At 34.2% G+C, this 19,736-nt stretch overlaps 1 protein-coding gene and 1 long non-coding RNA gene across 2 annotated transcripts; both read right to left on the bottom strand.

Annotated features, from left to right (window-relative positions):
- Window positions 1-390: 390 nt before the first annotated feature.
- Window positions 391-1,801, bottom strand: LOC126608001 (uncharacterized). Its single transcript, XR_007617740.1, has 2 exons — window positions 1,505-1,801; window positions 391-1,272 (listed from the first exon to the last, which is right to left on the bottom strand). It is a non-coding gene; the product is annotated as an uncharacterized LOC126608001 (long non-coding RNA).
- An 11,641-nt stretch (window positions 1,802-13,442) lies between these two features.
- Window positions 13,443-14,560, bottom strand: LOC126608002 (uncharacterized). Its single transcript, XM_050275737.1, has 2 exons — window positions 14,313-14,560; window positions 13,443-14,219 (listed from the first exon to the last, which is right to left on the bottom strand). Exons 1-2 carry the CDS (start codon window positions 14,467-14,469, stop codon window positions 13,678-13,680), a joined length of 699 nt encoding a protein of 232 aa, XP_050131694.1. The 5' UTR covers window positions 14,470-14,560; the 3' UTR covers window positions 13,443-13,677.
- Between the last annotated feature and the right edge of the window lie 5,176 nt (window positions 14,561-19,736).

Genomic DNA, 19,736 nt, shown 5'->3' on the forward strand with positions numbered 1-19,736 from the left:
GAGCTAGTTGAAACACCACGTCCGAGATGCATTATGAAAATTATATGCTGTTTTATAATTTTATATGTATGCATATTTAAAGGTTATTTTGGGAACAATAGTGGGAGGTTAAATAGTATTTTAATTTTTTAACTTTTTAAGGTGGGTAAGATTATAACATGGGTGGAGAAATAAGATAATGAGGTGGGTCTAATAGTTCTCATTATAAATTGATGCCCACATTTTTTATTATTAATAATCACTCGGTGACTTAGTGGTTTGGAATGAATTCCATGCCAGTATTTTATATGGTACGTTTTTTGTTCAATTCCTAACGCTTGTGAATCATATGACGATAGTCATGGAGAGATTAAAATGCTTTTGTGAATCTTTCTTACCCTGAAATGTAAGTTGCCGTGACGATTTAAAAATAAATAAATAACAACGTTGCGAAATTTTTTAGATGATGACAATAATGTTTGGAATACAACATAGCCAATCATATGAGTCAAGGTAATTTTTCAATTCTGCAACTCAAAAACTTCCTTGACAAACCTTCTTGTTCCTTCTTGCTCCTTCTTGCCTGTAGAACTCTTCAAAAACTCTGCATACTTGTAGCTCCGATACAATGTAGAGTGTTGCTCATCAATCAAATCCTTAATTGGGCCAATCACAGTGTCCCTGTTGGGTCCATAAAACATTGCCAATGACAGACGTGGCTGAATTTTGTTGGTCACTGCCCTGTGGGCTGTGGTGCACACTCTTATACCGTCCATTACTCAAAACGTACATAAAAAAGGAGAGAGAATTCAATTTAAATATGAATCAATATAACCCATAAAGCAACTGTGAAATACATACAAATAGAGTATAAATAGCATATAAATCACGGTTAATTACCCATTTATTTTCTGTTTAGTATCGTTGTTTTTGTTTATAAAAATTTGTAGCCGGTTTTATGAAAGCATCTGAATTTGGTCTTTAAGATTGATAACAAAGGCATTGGGGGAGAGAATCGACAGCAACCCATTTCCCATCTTTGATCACTTGAAGGCCAGTCACTCCCTCTGTCTGCTTGAGTACTGTGAGTGCATTGAGATCAGTATGGATAGCTAGTCCAAGTGTGACCTCAGGGTCTGGACATGGTGGATGGTAGTTTCCCTGTGCTTTCAGAGTAGGATTATCATCCAGCTTCTTTTGTAAGCAGTCCTTCTCTAGTCCAAGCCCCTGGGATAGCAATCCCAAGAGCGTTTTCATCAATCTGCCATTCTCCTTTGCATATTCAGCAAAAACCTCAGTAACAAAACGACAAACAAAAGGGAAATTAATACACAGAATTAGAATAAAGTTACAAACTTTTAATTAAATATAGAACTCGACGGCACTGAAGGGACTATAAGATGTGTATGAATTATGGTTTAGTGCTCATTTATTGACATCTTAGTACTCTATTTCCTATAATTTAGATTAGTTTAAAGTAGAATATATCGCTCATATTAAAAAGGAAAAAAAATTATCCTGGTACCGGTATTGGGGAGGATTTTCAGGCAAGGAATTAAGAGGATGCCAAAGATGTGAGAAGGTTTCACTCCACATAGTGACCTTTTGCTCTTGCCCTTCAACTTTGAGGTAGAAATTGAAAAGCTTTACTTGCTTGGAGTGATCAGTGGTGAAGTATTTTGCCCTTTCTTCAGGAGGCAATTTGAAGAACTGGGCCATGGCAGTCATCATTCTATTGCAGAGTTCCTCAGGTACTCCATGGTTGATGATCTGGAAAAATCCATACTCCTCACAAGCTCGTGAGATCTTCTGAACCAATGGGGATGGTCCATCGCAGTTATTGCTGCTGCCTTGGTCGTGTTAGGAGTATAATGGAGAATGTGATGTATTGGGTTGTTGACACTTGTCACAATCCTAGATTAGTTAGTTAGCTATATTGATTAGATTGATGAGATTGGGGTATTGAGATATAAAACTGAAGTTGTAGAGCAGAGTGCTTATTATTCTAAATAGGAATAACAAAATACAGATTGTTCTCTCTCCCTCTCGCTTCTTTGTCTCTTCTACCTTCTTCTTCAACTATCTTAACATGGTATCATCGCCGAATAAGCTTCCTTGCAAGCTTTTTCGATCATTGGTTCTTTGCTTCCGCTACCTATTTCTTTCTTCTACGATCTCTCTGTGATTTCTTTCTGATTTTCTGGGTTGTGATTCTTACCAATTCCTACGTTCTGTATTCTGCAAGTTCTTGCGCACCAGGTGTTTGTTTTTTGTTCTCAAAGAAAACTGATCAACCAGGTGTTTATTTTTTCATCCGTTTCAACATCGGTTTCAGTCAAGTTGAATGAGCTAAATACCGACAACATGGTTCCGCTCGTTTCTTCTATACTTCAATCGATTTCTTGTTTGATTTCTTGATTCTTGATCAAGATTCAATTTTTTTTCTCTGCTGTATTTGCAATAACTTCTCGATTTTTCTGATCGGTTCCCTCAGTTTGATTTGTCTGCAACAAATTTGGGGTTTCTCTTCTAAATCTCTGTTTGGGTTGTTCATTTCTACAACAAAAGTTATGGTTACAGCTGCACAATTGCAACTTTTGCAACCCTTAATTGTATCGTTGCTTACGTCTGTTTCTTTCTCTGTTTGTGTAAAATTAGATGACACCAACTACTTGCAGTGGCATTTTCTGATGAAGATGATGCTACAAGGTCATGGCATTATGGGATTCATTGATGGATCGAATCCTTGTCCTCCTCAGTATTCAGCAACCTTTACACATTCTGTAATCACATATTAGTCATCTGCCAGACCAGAATTAGATGAATTTAAAGTGTGGAAAATGCATGATTAAGCTTTGATGTTGTTACTTACTGCAACACTTTCTTCATCTGCAATTTCTTGTGTGATTGGTAACAAGAGTTCTCAAGAGATGTGGGTTCGTCTTCAAAACGAATTTTTCTTACCAATCACAAGAACTAGTATCATCAAGTTAAAGTCTGATTTGTATAACATTAAGAAAGGATTTGATTCAATTTCCCAGTATCTTCGAAGAATTAAAAAAAGCAAGAGATGCACTTTCTATTCTTGGTGTTACATTTCCTAATGAAGACATTGTGATCATTGCCTTGAATAAACTCCATGTAGATACAACACATTTAAATGTGTAATAAAAAGGCGTGAGAATGTCATTTCACTCGAGGATTTTCGTGCACATCTGCTCACTGAGGAAGCCATTGTGGATTGTGTTCCTGTGCCACATTTCTTGTCTGCTATGGTATCTAAATCTGAGACAAAAGGTTCTTCCTTTCCTCTCTCTAGCTCTCATTTTCATGCTGGTCAATCAAGTAATATAAATGGTAATAGTGTTACTGGTTACAATGGTGGCTATCATGCTCAATCCAATTGTAATTTAGGCCAATCTAGCTATGATAATGGGGCTTACAATGGTTATATTTTTGGTCAGTCGAGCAATGGTAAAAATGCCGGTGGTTATAATGGTGCTTATAGGAATTTTCAGTCCAAGAATTGTGGTAAAGGTCGGTTTCGTTATAATAATGGTGAAAGATTTAATATCTACAAGTCTTTTCCTCAATTTTCACTAAGAGTTCTTGGCTCACCTCCATCTCCATATCTTAATTCTCTACCACCTGAATTTCCTACACATCAAATTTGTTCACAGAAAGATCATTTTGATGCTACTCAATCTTTAGTTTCAACTCCTGAATTATGTCAATGCACATTGGATCAACAACTTAAACTAGTGTGTCCAGTCATCCTGCAAAATCATGAAACACCTTTACTGAGCAATTATAATGTTGACATTCACACAGCTTATGATCGCAAGTTTGGTTCTCTCTCTCACTTCATTATTTCAGAAGATGAAATGTTTTTAACTGATGCAGAAAAACAAGTTTTGGAATGTATTGACAAGGAAAGTGCAGATCTCAGTTGATTTCAGTGGGTTTACAACCGTGTATTCAAGTGACATTTCCAATTCTTAACTTTGACAACAAGGCGAAAATTGGTGTTCCTACTCAAACTGTTGTACATTAGTTCCGAGGATTTTATGTACTTCGGTTATGCAATGGTGGAAGTATATTTGATATTCAGTTAGGCTACCATATGAGAATTTTTTATAAGGGTGGGGGCACCAAGTCTATGTTGATTTGGGTACTATGGTATACACGATATAATGGTGGTAAAATACAAGCTCCAGATGCTAGGAGGTTTTCTTATTGCAGACTATGTGTGAAGCAGTGATCAGATACTCCACTCTCCAATTGCAAGGAATACTATCCAAAAAGAGTTTAGATTGCCAAATCTCATGGTTCATGCTAAAAGCCATATTTTTTTAAGTTTCTACTAGTGGCTGCAGTAAGAATAACAAATCTTCATCCATGAATTGTCTACACTCTGCATTGATTTTTTTTTTTTTTTTGACAACTTGAATGCTTTAACCTCATGATTGGGTGCCCCAATCTTGAGTTTGAGGGGGGATGTTAGGAGTATAATGAAGAATGTGATGTATTGGGTTGTAGACACTTGTCACAATCCTAGATTAGTTAGTTAGCTATATTGATTAGATTGACGAGATTGGGGTATTGAGTTATAAAACTGAAGTTGTAGAGCAGAGTGCTCATTATTCAGAAATAGGAATAACAATATACATATTGTTCTCTCTCCCTCTCATTTCTTTCTTTCTTCTATCTTCTTCTTCAACTATCTTAACAAGTCGTTCAAATCAATGGTGGGGATTGATTCCAGAGCTGAAACATTTGAGAGGTGTGGCCTGTGATTCTCTGGGAGAATGAAGTTTGGAGAGAGGGATAGAGGAGTGGTGTCTTTCGCCATTTGGAAGGATGCCATCTTTTGAGGATGAAGATTGTTTGAGTTTGATGAGGTGATCTAAATGGAACTGTTGTACGGACAAGGACACGGTTGTGGGTCGTTGAGCATTGGGGTAGTTGGGTGTCATGCGCACGCAGCCAACCGAACTAATTCATAGGTTAGGGATTGAAGTCAGTGCAAGTGGATGTGCATACTGCCTCGAGTAACTAATCCAATTCACAAGAGAAACTTTCATGGATGAATGACCATTGTAGCATGATTAACATCTTGTACCAACGTTACAACACATGAAGAAACATTTACGCATAATTTGTTATTGGTAGCATCTACTTTTGCCATTGAAGTCATTCTCTAACTTTACATATATGCAATGTGTTATTTTAGTTAGTTGGCATAGTCAACTTCAAAGAAAGAATCATTGAAGTTACAATTTTCTAAAAATTCTACTATGCTCTGGTGTATGACATTGTGTGCTATAATTTATAGTTTTGTCGACAATTAAAACCATAACAATGGGCTGGTAAGCAGGGCCGGTCTAGAGATTTTTTAGGCCCGGGATGACGCTAAAAAATATGCCTTAACTTCACATAAGAAAATTATTTATTTTCACATAAAAGACATCGATAAAATTATACTTAGAAAAACATTTCGAACTCAATAATTTTGAAACACAGAAAGACTAATTTATTTTGTATCAAGAGAAGGAAACCAAAAAACACCCGGCTTACAAGTAGATAAATGAGTTTTGTTTTCCATCTGAACTTTTAAAGTATTTTTGTATAAATCGTGAGATGTTTTTTCTTATTTACTAACCTTGTAAATATGGGACTAAAAAAATAATAATGTTTTCGAGTCTTTAATTGATATGCATAAGTAATGAATGGGCACTAACTTAAACCTTATGATGACACGTCATATGATTTGTAAATTTGCTCTAAAAATGTGGTCTACGCATTACTGTTTGTTGAATATTAGACTTGAATTTGAACGAATATTTAAAAATAGCAACCCATATAGCTACTAGCTAGTAACTAAAAATAAATTAACAACCAAACAAAAATTTGTTAAAACTGAAAAGAATAAACACGCACATAGCATTTCAAACTTAGGACCTCTCGTTAATTTTAAACAACAAAAATCATTGCTTTTAATTAAACTTCTTAAGTATTTAACCAAATTTTATAAATTTATACTCTTATGAAAAAAAAATTGTAAAAATTGGAAAGTAAATATGCACACGTGGTGTCTTAAACCCAAGACCTTCTCATTAATTTCAAATTACAAAACCACCACCTCTAGTTAAATTCCTTTATCATTAAACCAACTTTTTAAAATGGGATACTTTGGATGTGGTCCCTAATCTTTAACATTCTTTGACTAAAACCTTAATGGTATTCAAAGTTTGATCAAAATCCCTTGACTTTGTACACCTCATTATATTACAATAAATATTTATATTTTTATAGTTTTGACATTAATTGTTTGATATTTTATGAGATTTATAATCCTATAAATTTAAAATCCCTCATTATAATACTATTAGAAACTGTTACAATAAAAAAATTCAAACATTTTGATTGAATAAATGGATAAAAACTATGTAAAAATAAGAAATAATAAATGGCAAAAGAATGTATCCATAGTGTTAAAAAAAATTGGTACATTTCACATATAACAAGGTGGTACATTAATAAAGAAGAATGGGTACATTGTAAATAAATTAGGGTACAGATAAAAGATTAAAACATTATGACTACAAATGTTTTTTTTTAAAATATAGGTGCTAAAAGAAATTTATACATGGGTACAAAATAAAACTAAAAAGAAAATACTACAAATTTAAAAAAAAAATGTTGCAAATTAAAAGTGGGTACAAACTAAAAATATAAATATATGATACAAAGTTTAGGTATAAAACATAAATATACCATTTGTAATTTTTCTATCATTGATTAAATATATAATGTCACGGACAGTATACATATGGGTACAAACACAAATAAAATTTTTAAAAATATGGGCACAAAAAGAAACTAATATATGGATACAAATTAAAAATAAAACAAAAATTGGTACAAATTAAAAATAGGCACAAACTAAAAATAAAAATATATGATAAAAAATTTAGTCATAAATATAAATATACTAATTGTAACATTTTTAACACTAAAAGAATATATTTTAAAATAAAAATATTTTATTATTCAAATAATTAATGATGTTATTAATACCCAAGGACCTTGATCAAAAATTGAAAATGAATAGGATTTTAATCAATAGAGTAGCAAAAAGAAGGATGTGAACCTAATTTCTCCTTTTAAAATTTATACTCTTATAAAAACATATATAAATATATCATCCGAATAATTTTGGTGCTCCCAACTTTTTTTGCCTCTGAACGGTCGCCCTGCTTGCACTGGCCTAGGCCAGCCCTGCTGGTAAGTAACCTTGGTTTTGAAATAATCGAAAAATCAATTGTCTTTCTACGGTAATAAAAACACTCAGATATCAAATCTCCTTTTTTACTAGTGAAATAAGCAGAAGCTGTCAGTGTACTGCCTTTTGCCTAACACCACCATCTTCATACTCCACCTGAAATTTAAAGGAATAGATTCACATTGGAGCGAAAAGTTACATATGACAACACAAGTACACACTTTTTCCCATGATTTTATACACGAGTTAGCCTTGCCTCATAAACCTTTTTTTTTTTTAACTCACGACTGAGTAGCACGTAAATCCTGGCTTCATCTATGAGCATAAACTATAACCTTCTCCGTCACTGCAGCCCTTCCAGATTTTCCTCTCTTCTACCCTCTCTCTTTATCTTTTTTCGTGGTTTTGTCATTATTTTCTCCCTGTTAAAACATATAGCACAGTAAATTGTCATGATACAACGACTCAAAACAACTTTGTTAATATCAACATCAGAAAGGTAGTGAAACCACAATTATGAGATGACTGGACATCGATCCGAAGCATAAGAAAAATCATTATACAAACCTTGTTTTGAAGGCAAGCTTCCTTACGCGTATCCGCATTTTAATCAACCGTTGCTTTGTTTTGTGTACAAGAAACTTAGGCAATGCATCTGCCAATTCGGAAAAGGTCATGTTGATCAACCACTTTGAAGAAGCTCTTGCTCTAAGAAAGCTAGTACGTACTAATCAGTAACAGTTGAAAGAGGATCCAGATTCTCAATACCAGATGCTTGTCAGTTATTTCAAGTGCTTCCTATAATTTCTGGGCAACTTAACTCTCTCCTACAATTTTTTTGACATTTGAGTTCTTTCCATAGTTTTCATATATATATATATATTTCTTTTTTTTTTGTCGAACTATAGTTTTCATATATGGATAGAAGACTCCTACAGGCACTAACATAACATATGAGAACATTATCCGCATTTCTGGGAGTGTAGGAACGAATTTGTTGATATCAGTATAGGTAGAAATGTAAGTAAACTCTTCTAATTAAGAAGAACAACAAAACTATAGAAGCTTTGGGTAAATATACTTTCGTGAAAATTCAAAAGGCTGCTCGTGTTGATTAACGGGAAACTTATGTGAACATATATAGCGTATATGTTTGTGTTTTTAGCACACTGAAAAATCTCTTCTACTTTGGAGGTGGGTTACTAAGGGAAGAAACTTCAAATTTTTGGGCATGCCCCATCCCAAGACGATAATTGTTTTTTATTTTATTTTTTCAAAAAGAAAATTCTGCACAGATATCGTCCACATGGTGTCACAGTGCTACTGCATAATCATCATCCACGTGGGCGTCACTTCACTCTTTAATGGAGCTCCTGACGACCAATCTAACGGATTTATGAATCTGGGAGAAAAACTTAACTTTAGGTATGAAAATGGGACCAAAAAAACTTCATATTTAAAAGTATAAATTTCATGATACTTAAGAGTAGTAAAAGGAGAATTACCTTTATTTTTTTAGACTTTTTATCCAAAATGCTATCCAGGATTGACATAACTCCTCACTTTGGTCTCTAATATTTGAAATCAATAGAAGTGGTTTATGAGTTTGTTCATCATCAATCATTTTGGGCATTCCGTGAAAAATTCTATTAAATAAGAATTAAAATGACAAAAATACCTTCAATTTAATAAATAATGGGACAAAATGTTTTGACAAAAATTGAGAGTATTTTTTTCGTTTTATTATTAGTTAATGGAGATTTGTTATGGAATGACTAAAATAATTAATGATTGACAAACTCAAGATCAATCTATCGATTTCAAATCTCAGGATCCAAAATAAAGAATTATGTCAATCTCAGAAATCATTTTAGTTAAAAATCATTTTTTTTTTACAAGAAACATTACAATTACATACATTTCAGAATGCAGATTCCGAAACACGGATCAACCAGAGCTCGCAGGTGTTGTCCTCGGGATCCAACACAATACATTACCACTTTTTCTGCACCCCCCCCTCTCTCTTTGTCAAAAGTTGATTCAATAGCCACTTACTACTATGGTTTAGTAGTATTTCTATTTATTTGTAAGTGAGAGGTCGTAGGTTCGATTCACACTAAAAGCGAATTTGAACCATATTATTGCTAACACATTATGAGGCTAAGCTCACCCCCTCCCTCGATGTAAGTAATATCATTTATTCAAAAAAAAAAAAAAGTTGATTCAATAATGATGGTCTCTACTCTCTACTGCCACATTTCTACTTTTTAACAAGGACGGATTTGCAGGTGGTCCTCTACCACAGTGATGAAGATGAGTGACACCCTTGCATGACGGCGTGGGTTCGAACCCTGCCAATGGCAGGTTAAATTTCTAACTTAACGATAATATCGCTCTGATTAATTTATCCACAAGATATTCAAGATAACAGACGATGATCTCCAGATCCTCTTTGTGAAGATCTGAGGATCAATGATCTGAAGATAAATCAATCGTGTTGTTCCTATTCCCAAGATAAATCAATCGTGTTGTTCCTATTCCCAAGATAAATCAATCGTGTTGCTCCTATTCCTAAACAACTAAATAAATATTAGTTCACTGATTATCTTTATGTCAATAATGTTTTAGAGTCGGCCATCCGATTAATACTAATCAAATCGATGTTATTACAACTTAACTATCTACATAACTTAACAAACGTTGTATTTTATTACAAAAATATTGGTATAATTACAATGTAATCATTCGCTATAAATTATTTTGTCAAACTTTCGATATATAATTACATTCTTCAAATCTTATATTCTCAAAATTCTCCAAGTATAGAATTAATGGAACTTCATAATATTTTTGTGTTTTTTTGTGAGTGGGGCCGGCGAATCTCATCCCCTGAATGCTACGCGAGTGGAGTGAATTAGGGAGGGCCTTCTTTATCAATATTTTTTTTTATTTTCCCTTTTCAAAGAGAATGTCTCCATCTCCATCATCGATCTGTCATCCTTTTTCTTGTAGTATATATATAGTTTTAAAATACTGGATTTAAACTAATTACGTGCAGCTTCATGAACCAGTGTAGCTATGTTACAATCTCCAGCTGGCATGTATGGAACAAATATATATTTTGAGACATTAGGTTTACATTCTTAGTTTTTTTTACTCCATTGATTAAAACTTTATTCTTTTCTAAATTTTGATCAAGGTCCTTCGATTTTAATAAACGACATTAATTATTCAAAAATAAAATATTTACATGTCAAGATAATTAAGTTTCATTTTTAAATATATTCATTTAGTATTAGAAACGTTACATTTGATATATTATATTTATGGCTAAATTTTTTATCATATATTTCTATTTCTAGTTTGTACCCATTTTTAATTTGCAACCATTTTTTAAATTGTACCAATTTTCTTTTAAATTTTAATTTGTATCCATATATTAATTTCTTTTTGTCCCTTATTTTTTAAACTTTTATTTGTACTCATAATTTTTTAACCTTTTATTTGTACCCATAATATATTTATAATGTACCCATTTTTTACAAATGTACCACTTTGGTATATGTAAAATGTATCCTTATTTTTTTTTTTTGGTAAGTACCATTTTTTAATGTAAAATCTATTTATTTTTTAATCTAAAATGTACCATTGTTTTTTTTTTAAATATAAAGTGTACCCATGTTTTTATGTAAATGTACCAATTTTTTATATATAAAATGTAGCCAAATTTTATTATATAAATGTACTCATTTTATAAAAATAAAAAAAATAAAATAAAACCCCTTTTTTATATATATAATCTAGAATGCACCCATAAGCAATTATTATTATTTTTTGTTTTTATCAAAAACCATAAGCAATTTTGAATAATTAAATTGGTAGTGTAAATGAAAGTTAAAAAAAAAAACGGTTGAGTCTTTATTGATATTATTGCATCTCTTTTATTATTATGTCATTTATGTAATAGGAGAGGGACTTTAATCAAAAGTATAAAATGCATAAGGTTTGAGTCTATAATAATTAGGGACCAAAGACCGCAACTAAACTATCCCTATTTTTTATGGTTTAGTCCCATTTTATTTCACATTCAATAAATATGTAGGTATTAATATATAGATAAGTTCATTGTCCAGTTGTGATTCGATACCTAAATGAATATAATGTATGATCCCCCGATGCTTCCAAATTATATCACTATTGGATGTTGGATTCATATATGTTTATTTGATTTGATTTGATATGAAATCACCATGCATCATCCATCTGATCTCTTAAATTCTCCAGTACTCCTACTGCCTTCCCATCCCTATAGCATCCAATCGCAGCAAGCCACCGATCGAATATAGCCAAGAACTTACTTTTGTCATGGCGATCATGCATGTATGGACTACGTTATAACCATCATAAAACTCCATTTTTCGTAAGGGTTAAAAATGCCTTCCCATCCCTACCATCCGATCGCAGCAAGCCATACATCGAATTTGGTCAAGAAATTTTTATGTCATGAAGATCATGCATGTATGGACAATATGTGTAACCATCATAAAACTCCATTTTTCGTAAAGGTTAAAATGTCAAAGCATATTAATATCTGAAATTAGAAATGCCGACGACGACGAAGGAAGCCAAGAAGTGAGAATGTAATAAATATCCTGATTTTAAGTTCTAAAAATATGGGCAGGTAAGAACGTAGCAAGAGTGCTACTTCCTTAATCGTAATACCCACAAAACTGAAACACTTATTGACAGATTTTGATAAAAATAGGTCTTACGTGGGTAATGCTATTTAAAACACAAACGGCGCATTCATAATTGCTAACATTTTCTTATACATGTAGGTCTTACATACAATCTTAGGACCTACAAGTTGAAAATTAGAGTACTCATAACGATCGAACAAACGCAAGATAAACTATGAACATTGTTTTATTAAACGGAAAACAAATAAATGAGATTGATGATCAGACAACTACAAATTGCTACAGCTTGACTAACTTAATTCTCGTACTAAACTACAAGTTATATTTATAGAAAGCAGAACTTAAGAAACCCTAATCCAAATAAGCTAGGCCCAAACCCAAATAATAAAATAAATAACTAATTTTCTAAAACTTGTTAATTATTGTGTCTAAATATCATGATAGTCTTAATATTGTAACGTAAGACCTTACACGTGCAAGAGAGTGTCACCAAGAGGGTCTAACATTCTCATCTTTCAAATGAGTTACCCAATTTAGTTTAGTGGTGAGTGTAAATAAGGCGGTGGATAAATAGGCTAGGGGTGGTTAGAATCCCACGAATGTAACAAAAAAATAATTAAAAATAAAAGACGGCGCGTACATAGCTCATTGGTCATTGTTGAAGCTAGCCATGTGTTTCTTAATGATCATAAATATATGAGAAGATCCCACATGGCGGAACACCATAAAAATTTTCGAGAAAATCTATTTAGTGCATAAAGGATTGAAGTTTGAAGATAAATAACCAAAAGCTAATACCTTCACTTCTGCAAATGCAATTGCCCTAGACCTAAACTAACACAATTAATTCATGAGGAATGAATTAATGGTACTTACATGCCGCTAGCTCATCAGTTCTAGATATACTCTCAGAAGTTGATCTCTCTCTGCGGCCTTCCAGATCATCATCCTGCTTGTTTCATTTTACTCTCTTCACAAACCTGAGGTACGTCTACAATGTTAACAATATTGATTAAATACACTCGATTAATAAGCTACTCTTGGAAAAAGGAAAAAATAAGAGGTACAAAAGAAGTGGAATTTACGACGAACGAAGAGACATGAGTCAGAATGTCAGATGGGATGAGGTTTGTTTATCCCACGTAAAGGCATAACGCATAACAGAGTGACACATAACAAACACGGCAGACACTCTGATCACACCAAATGCCACGTCTCACGCAGTACAGGGAATCTGACAGAAACCTAACAGATGTTATGCGCTTACTGACAGTGCAACGCACAACGCCCAACAGCGTTTAACGGGACGCTAACGGAAAACAGACATGGAAAAAGCTCTGCCCTAGTGCAGAAACAATGGCTATGGACAGACTGCAACAACAACAACAACAAAAAAAAAAAAAAAAAAAAGGGAAAATGAGAGAGACAGGGAAGGATTGCAAAAAAAAGCACTCACCATGTCTTTATATGTATGCACATTGAAAAAACGAATTAGGACTGAAATTCATTAATCGCCACTGATATTCAATAGCAATCCACCTGATGAACGATTACAGCTCCATATTTCCCATTACATAACTGATCAGATATACTATATAACTGATATTTTTTGTGTTTTTTTAATTTTAGGGTTTGTAGTATTAACTTGTTTTAATCGGCCGTGGCATATTTGTAATTTTGTAGTCCGGAACTCCGACCGTGTGGCAAACGATGTTATTGCCAGTGATTGCCGTTGTGAACCAGGTAGAGACGACTACCGGTAGTACCAGTAGGGTTGTTGTTTCTGTGGCCGTGACGAGCATGGTAAATATTAGCACAGTGAGGAACCTTGGAGGGGGGTCTCTGAAACGGCACCGTCGACGGGGATGGCTGCGGCGGCATTTGACGAAGGCAACGATCAACTAGGGTGGAAGACGGCAAGGGGAATCTTGGGGTGGAACCGGAAGCGGCGCCGAAGTAGTTATTTGACGACGAGGAGGTGCCGGAGGACGAAGTCGTGGAGGCGGCAGAGGCCGAGGAGGAAGAAGGGGATGAAATGCTTTTGGGTGTCCTGCCGGTGGGGATGAGTGAGAGGAAGGCTCTGATCTTCAGATTAGCGGAAGAGGCTGCTCTGTCGTATTCCTCAATGAGATTAACGAGATCCTCATCGGACTTGATGGATACGAGGGCGTCGAGATCCTCGGTGGGCAGTTGACAGCGCAAACTGACGGCCGTCACGGATGGCCCACACAACTCAGTCAGCTTGGACGACAGTTCTGTTACACAACGGTGCAGCTAAATTCAATAAAACATCCTCCAAGTCCAAACAAAAGACTACAAAAAATGGGGGAATTTATATACAAACTGACCGGAAAAGGAAATAGAGCGGGGAACGGCAAGGACACGGGTTTCCCCGCCGAGGTAACGGAGCTTGCCGTCGGGGTAACGGGGGAGGATTTTGCCGCCGTGGCTGCAGAGTAACTTGATGTTGATGACCTTGGTGAGGTCAGGCGAGGGTTCGGCCATGCTTACTAGGGTTTTGCTTTGACTAGTAACTAGGAGATGAGGAGTTGAAGATGGGGTTGGAGTTGTGTGCTCAAGCCTATGTATGGTACCCTCTGGCTTTAATTTATAGACTTGGAGTCTTCAAAGGGAAGGGACAGGGTAAGTGGAGCCAACTAGAATTGATTTGGTTGGTCAGCTTACGTCGGCACTTAGATTCCCATACCCCCCGGAGTAAACTGTAAACCTTATGTTTATTTTTCTCCGAAAGACATTTCTAAACTACTCTCTTAGTCTCTTTTGTGAGTTTAAACTTGAGTAGAAGTCTACTTACTTACCCATGAATATTACATTGATAAGAGGAGAGACTTCCAGTCTTTATAAGCTTATAAGTAAGTTGGTTAAGCTACTTCTTATATTTTCAATTAGTTTGATGGTAGAATCTTAACTTTCTTTCTAATATCAGAAAAGGTTGTTCTACGGATGAAGCTTAATGGCCACACGTGCTCCTCGTCGCACCGTTTGTGTTTTTCACGTATTTAACTTGAATATTTTCCACAAGTGAGAAGTGTGTTGAGAATGTTTCTCACATAGACGAAAAAAGGGATATTACATATGCTTATAAGTCATTGGGTTAAATCTCATATTACCAATTAGTTTTATGATGAATTAATCAACTTTCTTCAATTTATTTCAAAACTAAGTTCTCATTTTTCTTTTCTCTCTCTTTTCCTTGTGCTTTTATTTTCTCTTTTCCATCTTACTTCTGTTTGTATGGACTGTGAACATTCTATATCTCGCTTTTGTTACCTCGTATGTGAACATAGACCAGTATTACTAGACTATACGCTATTACTGGGAAAGCGAAAGTTCAAATCATGGCCACTAGCTAGCTAATTGCAAAATCAGGAAATGAATTATCGTATGTGTGAACAAAAGAATTAGATATTTTTGCACAAACTTTATCTTGATTCCAACCAAAAAGTACATATTTTGATAACGACTCTACCTGAAATTCATACGTTTAACCCTTTCAAGACTGTATCTGGAATTTTATACCTTGCTTAACTTTTTAAGTACCGCTTCAGATGTTAACACGAATTTAATCAAGTTGGTTAGAGCGTTGTTTTTTATCTTTGGTGTCCAAGTTCAAATCTCCATCTTTCTACACGAATTTAATTAAGTTGGTTGGAGCATTGTTTGTTACCATTGGCGTCCAAGTTCAGATCTTCCTCTTTGTAGTTTAGATTGTAATAATCTTATTGTTTGTTAAAAGAGACAATACCAGTTCGGAAGAATTATTGAAAATAATAATAATTAATGCTTAAACTATTTTTGTTCGTGATGCATAAGTAGCCAAGTTCATAGTCATTAACATGGCGGCATGGTGAAGCAGCCGGGCAGGCAAAGCCATATGGGATGGGATCCACAAGCCATTGTTTCGCTTTTACTTTTTGGAGGAGAAGTCGACTGAGATGCTTTGGGTTTGGTCGACTGAGATGCTTTGGATTTAGTAAGTCATGCACTAGCATATACACACAAATAAGTAGCTCTCACTCATGAGTCATGACTCACTGCATGCATATCTTCTTTAAGTTATTTAATTTGATTAAATATCATTTGTTAAAAAAAAATTTTGACGAGAATCGAACGTAAGACTTCTTACTTACAAGAATGAAGAGGTATACTACTAAACCGTAATACTAAGTAGCTTGGCCACTTACTATTCCAACGGTTTCTTCTAATACCAATTACAACATTATATATTTATATTAAGTAGTGAAAGATTTAAGATAAATCATACATTACGCTTTTTTAAGTACAAATCATACATTATGTTAGCTATAGTAATCTGATAAAAAAATATATTTCTTTTGTGGAATTAAATAACGAGTTCATCATGTAAAAAAAATCAATCCAGGTCTCTTCTACTTATAATTGGAGTAAAATACCCCTAAATTGTGGCATTTAATCACTATATTCCATCAGTTTAATTGTGCTTTGTCAAGAAAAATTTAAGGGAGGGGAGGCTACCTTGTCTCAGGATCAGGATATACTGCAAGTCTCTTTGAGAACTTAGGTCATCTCCAACTAACCCGACTAAAGGGCTATAGAGCTAAAAATAGCTCGAAATGACACAAAAACCATCTCCAACCGAGGGCTAGGCCAAAGAGCTCGTGGGCCCCACTGAACCAAAACCACCAAATCAGGCCAAGGCTGGCCCAAAGGAGCCAGCCAGTCATTTCTCATAAATACCTAAGCCTTTAAATTTAAGTTGTTATAGTCTTTAATATTTAAGTTGTAGTTTTTAAATTTAAGTTGTTGTAGTCTTTAAATTATAATAATAAATTATGTTTGGTCTATGACCCTTGGCCTCCTCGGTTGGAAATGGTTTTTTGTCACGGGCTATGTTTGGCTTATGGTCCTTTGGCCATCTTGGTTGGAGATGGTAGCTATAGGGCTAAAGAGAGTCATCTGACCCTCATTCGGTTGAAGATGACCTTATATAGGGAGTCTTAGCCCATTTTTAATTTTTACATATCGCTCATAAAAAATAAAAATAAAAATTGTCAATAGCCAAACTTTACCTAAATCTTGGTCTATCAAAGAGTCCAAGCCCCACCAAATTCTCGGAGAAGAGCAATTTCAGGGTTTCTTGAGACTAACAATATAGTAGCATAAACAAACAAACAAATGAGGGAGGGGAAGGACGCATCTCAAAATTACCAAACAAATAAAGTGTTGTATTGAAATAAGGCTGCCTCGTTATTAATTAAGGTTGTTCGAACAATCTTTGGGTCTTCTAGCTAGACACGAATTACTAAACATCCCTTCTAATAAGCAATTTATTATACCAACCAATTGCAAGCTACTCCACAGAATCATGTATAAACTTTAATCTCCTAGCAGTTTAGAGCAGTGGTGGATCCAAGAAAAATTATTTGGAGGGTCACATGTTAAAGTTCACAAATATTTTTTATACACATAATAATTTTAAACCATAGTTTCATTATTCATAACTTATAGAACAAATAATAATACAAGTTGCAATAGTCAATGATAAGTTTTCATGAAAACGTATCATTATAGCTTCATTATCAACGGAAGAAAAAACATTGCTTTTAATATAAACCATTATGCTATCACTCAATCATTGATCTCATATTCGGTTACGCAATGGACTCTTCACAATTTTCATAGCGGAAATGGCTCTCGCCACTGAAGTAGTAGCAACCGGTAAAACTAAAGCAATGTAATTAGCAAATACACATGATTATTATTATTTTTTTGGCTGTTGGTGTTTTTATTTTATTAAACTAACTTGGCCTAAAATGACGTCGTCTTGGTTAGGTAATAACTCTTCTTTTAGGTATTTTATCAAACAGCCGGAGAGTTTGTATGAAGTCAACTCCAATCTTCAAAAAGGCAACACCCAAATTCTCTATGGACATTCATTGAAGTTCACCCGCGCGGGGCCCAGAAAGGGGGGGGGGGGAAGTTCAGCTGACCCTCTAACCCCTTAGTCCATCCGCCACTGGTTTAGAGTAAGGTGACTGGAAAACCAATTAACATGCGTATGAGATCATCACATTTGGGTTGATCTTTACTTAAAAAAAAGTCATGATCAAAGTAAGCGCGGATTATGAAAATGTTAATGGCAAGTCCAAAAGATATGCATCATTGACAAGTGACAACTCGACCAATAGGTCATGCAATTCCTTATCCGAAGCTCTATCTCTTCTTTTAGGATAACTTCTCTCAACACTAAAAATTAAACTTCCTCTAATCCTTTGTCATTTTCCTCGATGATGTCAATCAATTATCCACCGATGAAAAGATGAACATGTCAATGCCCCAATGGGGTCGTACTTTAGCCAAGGATCGATCAAATCCTATCTCGCGCGCACCTTCCCTCTAACTTTATACATCCCCTTTATCCTATTTGTCTCCAAATTATAATCAATAGTAAAGGCTTTATGCTTGGCTATTTACATATGCATGTATAAATTGTTTTGGTTGTAATTTTAATATGAACAGTTTTGCATGCGTCTGGTTTACAAAAATATCAGACGCATGCAAAACTATTCATATGAAAATTGACTTTGTACATGCAAAACTATTACTAAGAACCATTAAGTGTATCTATTGAGAGTATGAGGGCTGGTTTGGGATTGTGGTACTTTTTAAAAAAGCAATTTATTACAAAAATTTAGAACATCAAATGTGTTTGATAAAAAAAAAGGAAAACTAATAAAAATGGCTTCAAATCTTTACATTTTAATCAAAAATCATTTACTAGCTTTATTTAATAATAAGAACAAAAGAATAAAAACTATAAAAAAAAACCATAAAAAAACCCAACTTGCGCTGGGCGCGTCCACCCCCCCCCCCCTCTTTCCACACTCCACTATTTTCTTCCATTGCCAGCTACATTAATAGATTTCTTTCTTTCTTTTTTCTTTTTTATGCTTAGAATAAGAAAAAGACTTCAAATTGAATTACATTCCCCAATTTTATTTTTGTAGTGTTGTTTCCCAATAGTAGTCATGATGACAAGAGATTTTTCAATATGCTTGGAACATGGGGTGGTACACCACATATCTCTATACAAGTTGTGAGATTCTTGTGTTACAAAATTAATAACATAAAAAAATAAAATTTTCCATCACTTGCATAATAACACGTGGTGTACCACTTGTGTCACAGGCACAAAGAAAAAAATTCTCCAAGATGACACCCAAGCTCAAGAAATTGGATGGAGAGCTACATTTATTATTGTAGGTATGTAAAAAATGTGAGGAAATTTTAATTTGGTAATTGAAAACAACTTTTTAAATATAATTATTGAGAACATAATCTTCTCAACGTTTTGATCCAAAGGGTCACTTCTGGGTTCATCGTTTTCAACGCAATTGGTGCTTTTACAAAACCAAAAAGGGTCTAAGTTTCAAATAGAACTGAACCAAGAATTAAACACAATTTACAAAACTTGACCAATAAGTATATACTATTCATGAAACTAGACCACTAAGTAGACACTATTTATGAAACTGTACCAATAAGTAGATACTATTTATTAAACGGAAACAAGAATTAGGCATTATTTCCAAAACTACACCAATAGGTGGAAACTATTTATGAAACTGGACTATACACTATTTATGAAACTGGAGTAAGAACTAGACAATATTTATGAAACGTGACCAAGAACTAGGCACCATTTATGAAAGTTGATCAATAACTAGACACTATTTAAGAAACCGGACCAAGAAAGAGACATTATTTATGAA

The sequence above is a fragment of the Malus sylvestris genome, chromosome 16 (assembly GCF_916048215.2).
Source record: "Malus sylvestris chromosome 16, drMalSylv7.2, whole genome shotgun sequence".
NCBI lineage: Eukaryota > Viridiplantae > Streptophyta > Magnoliopsida > Rosales > Rosaceae > Malus > Malus sylvestris.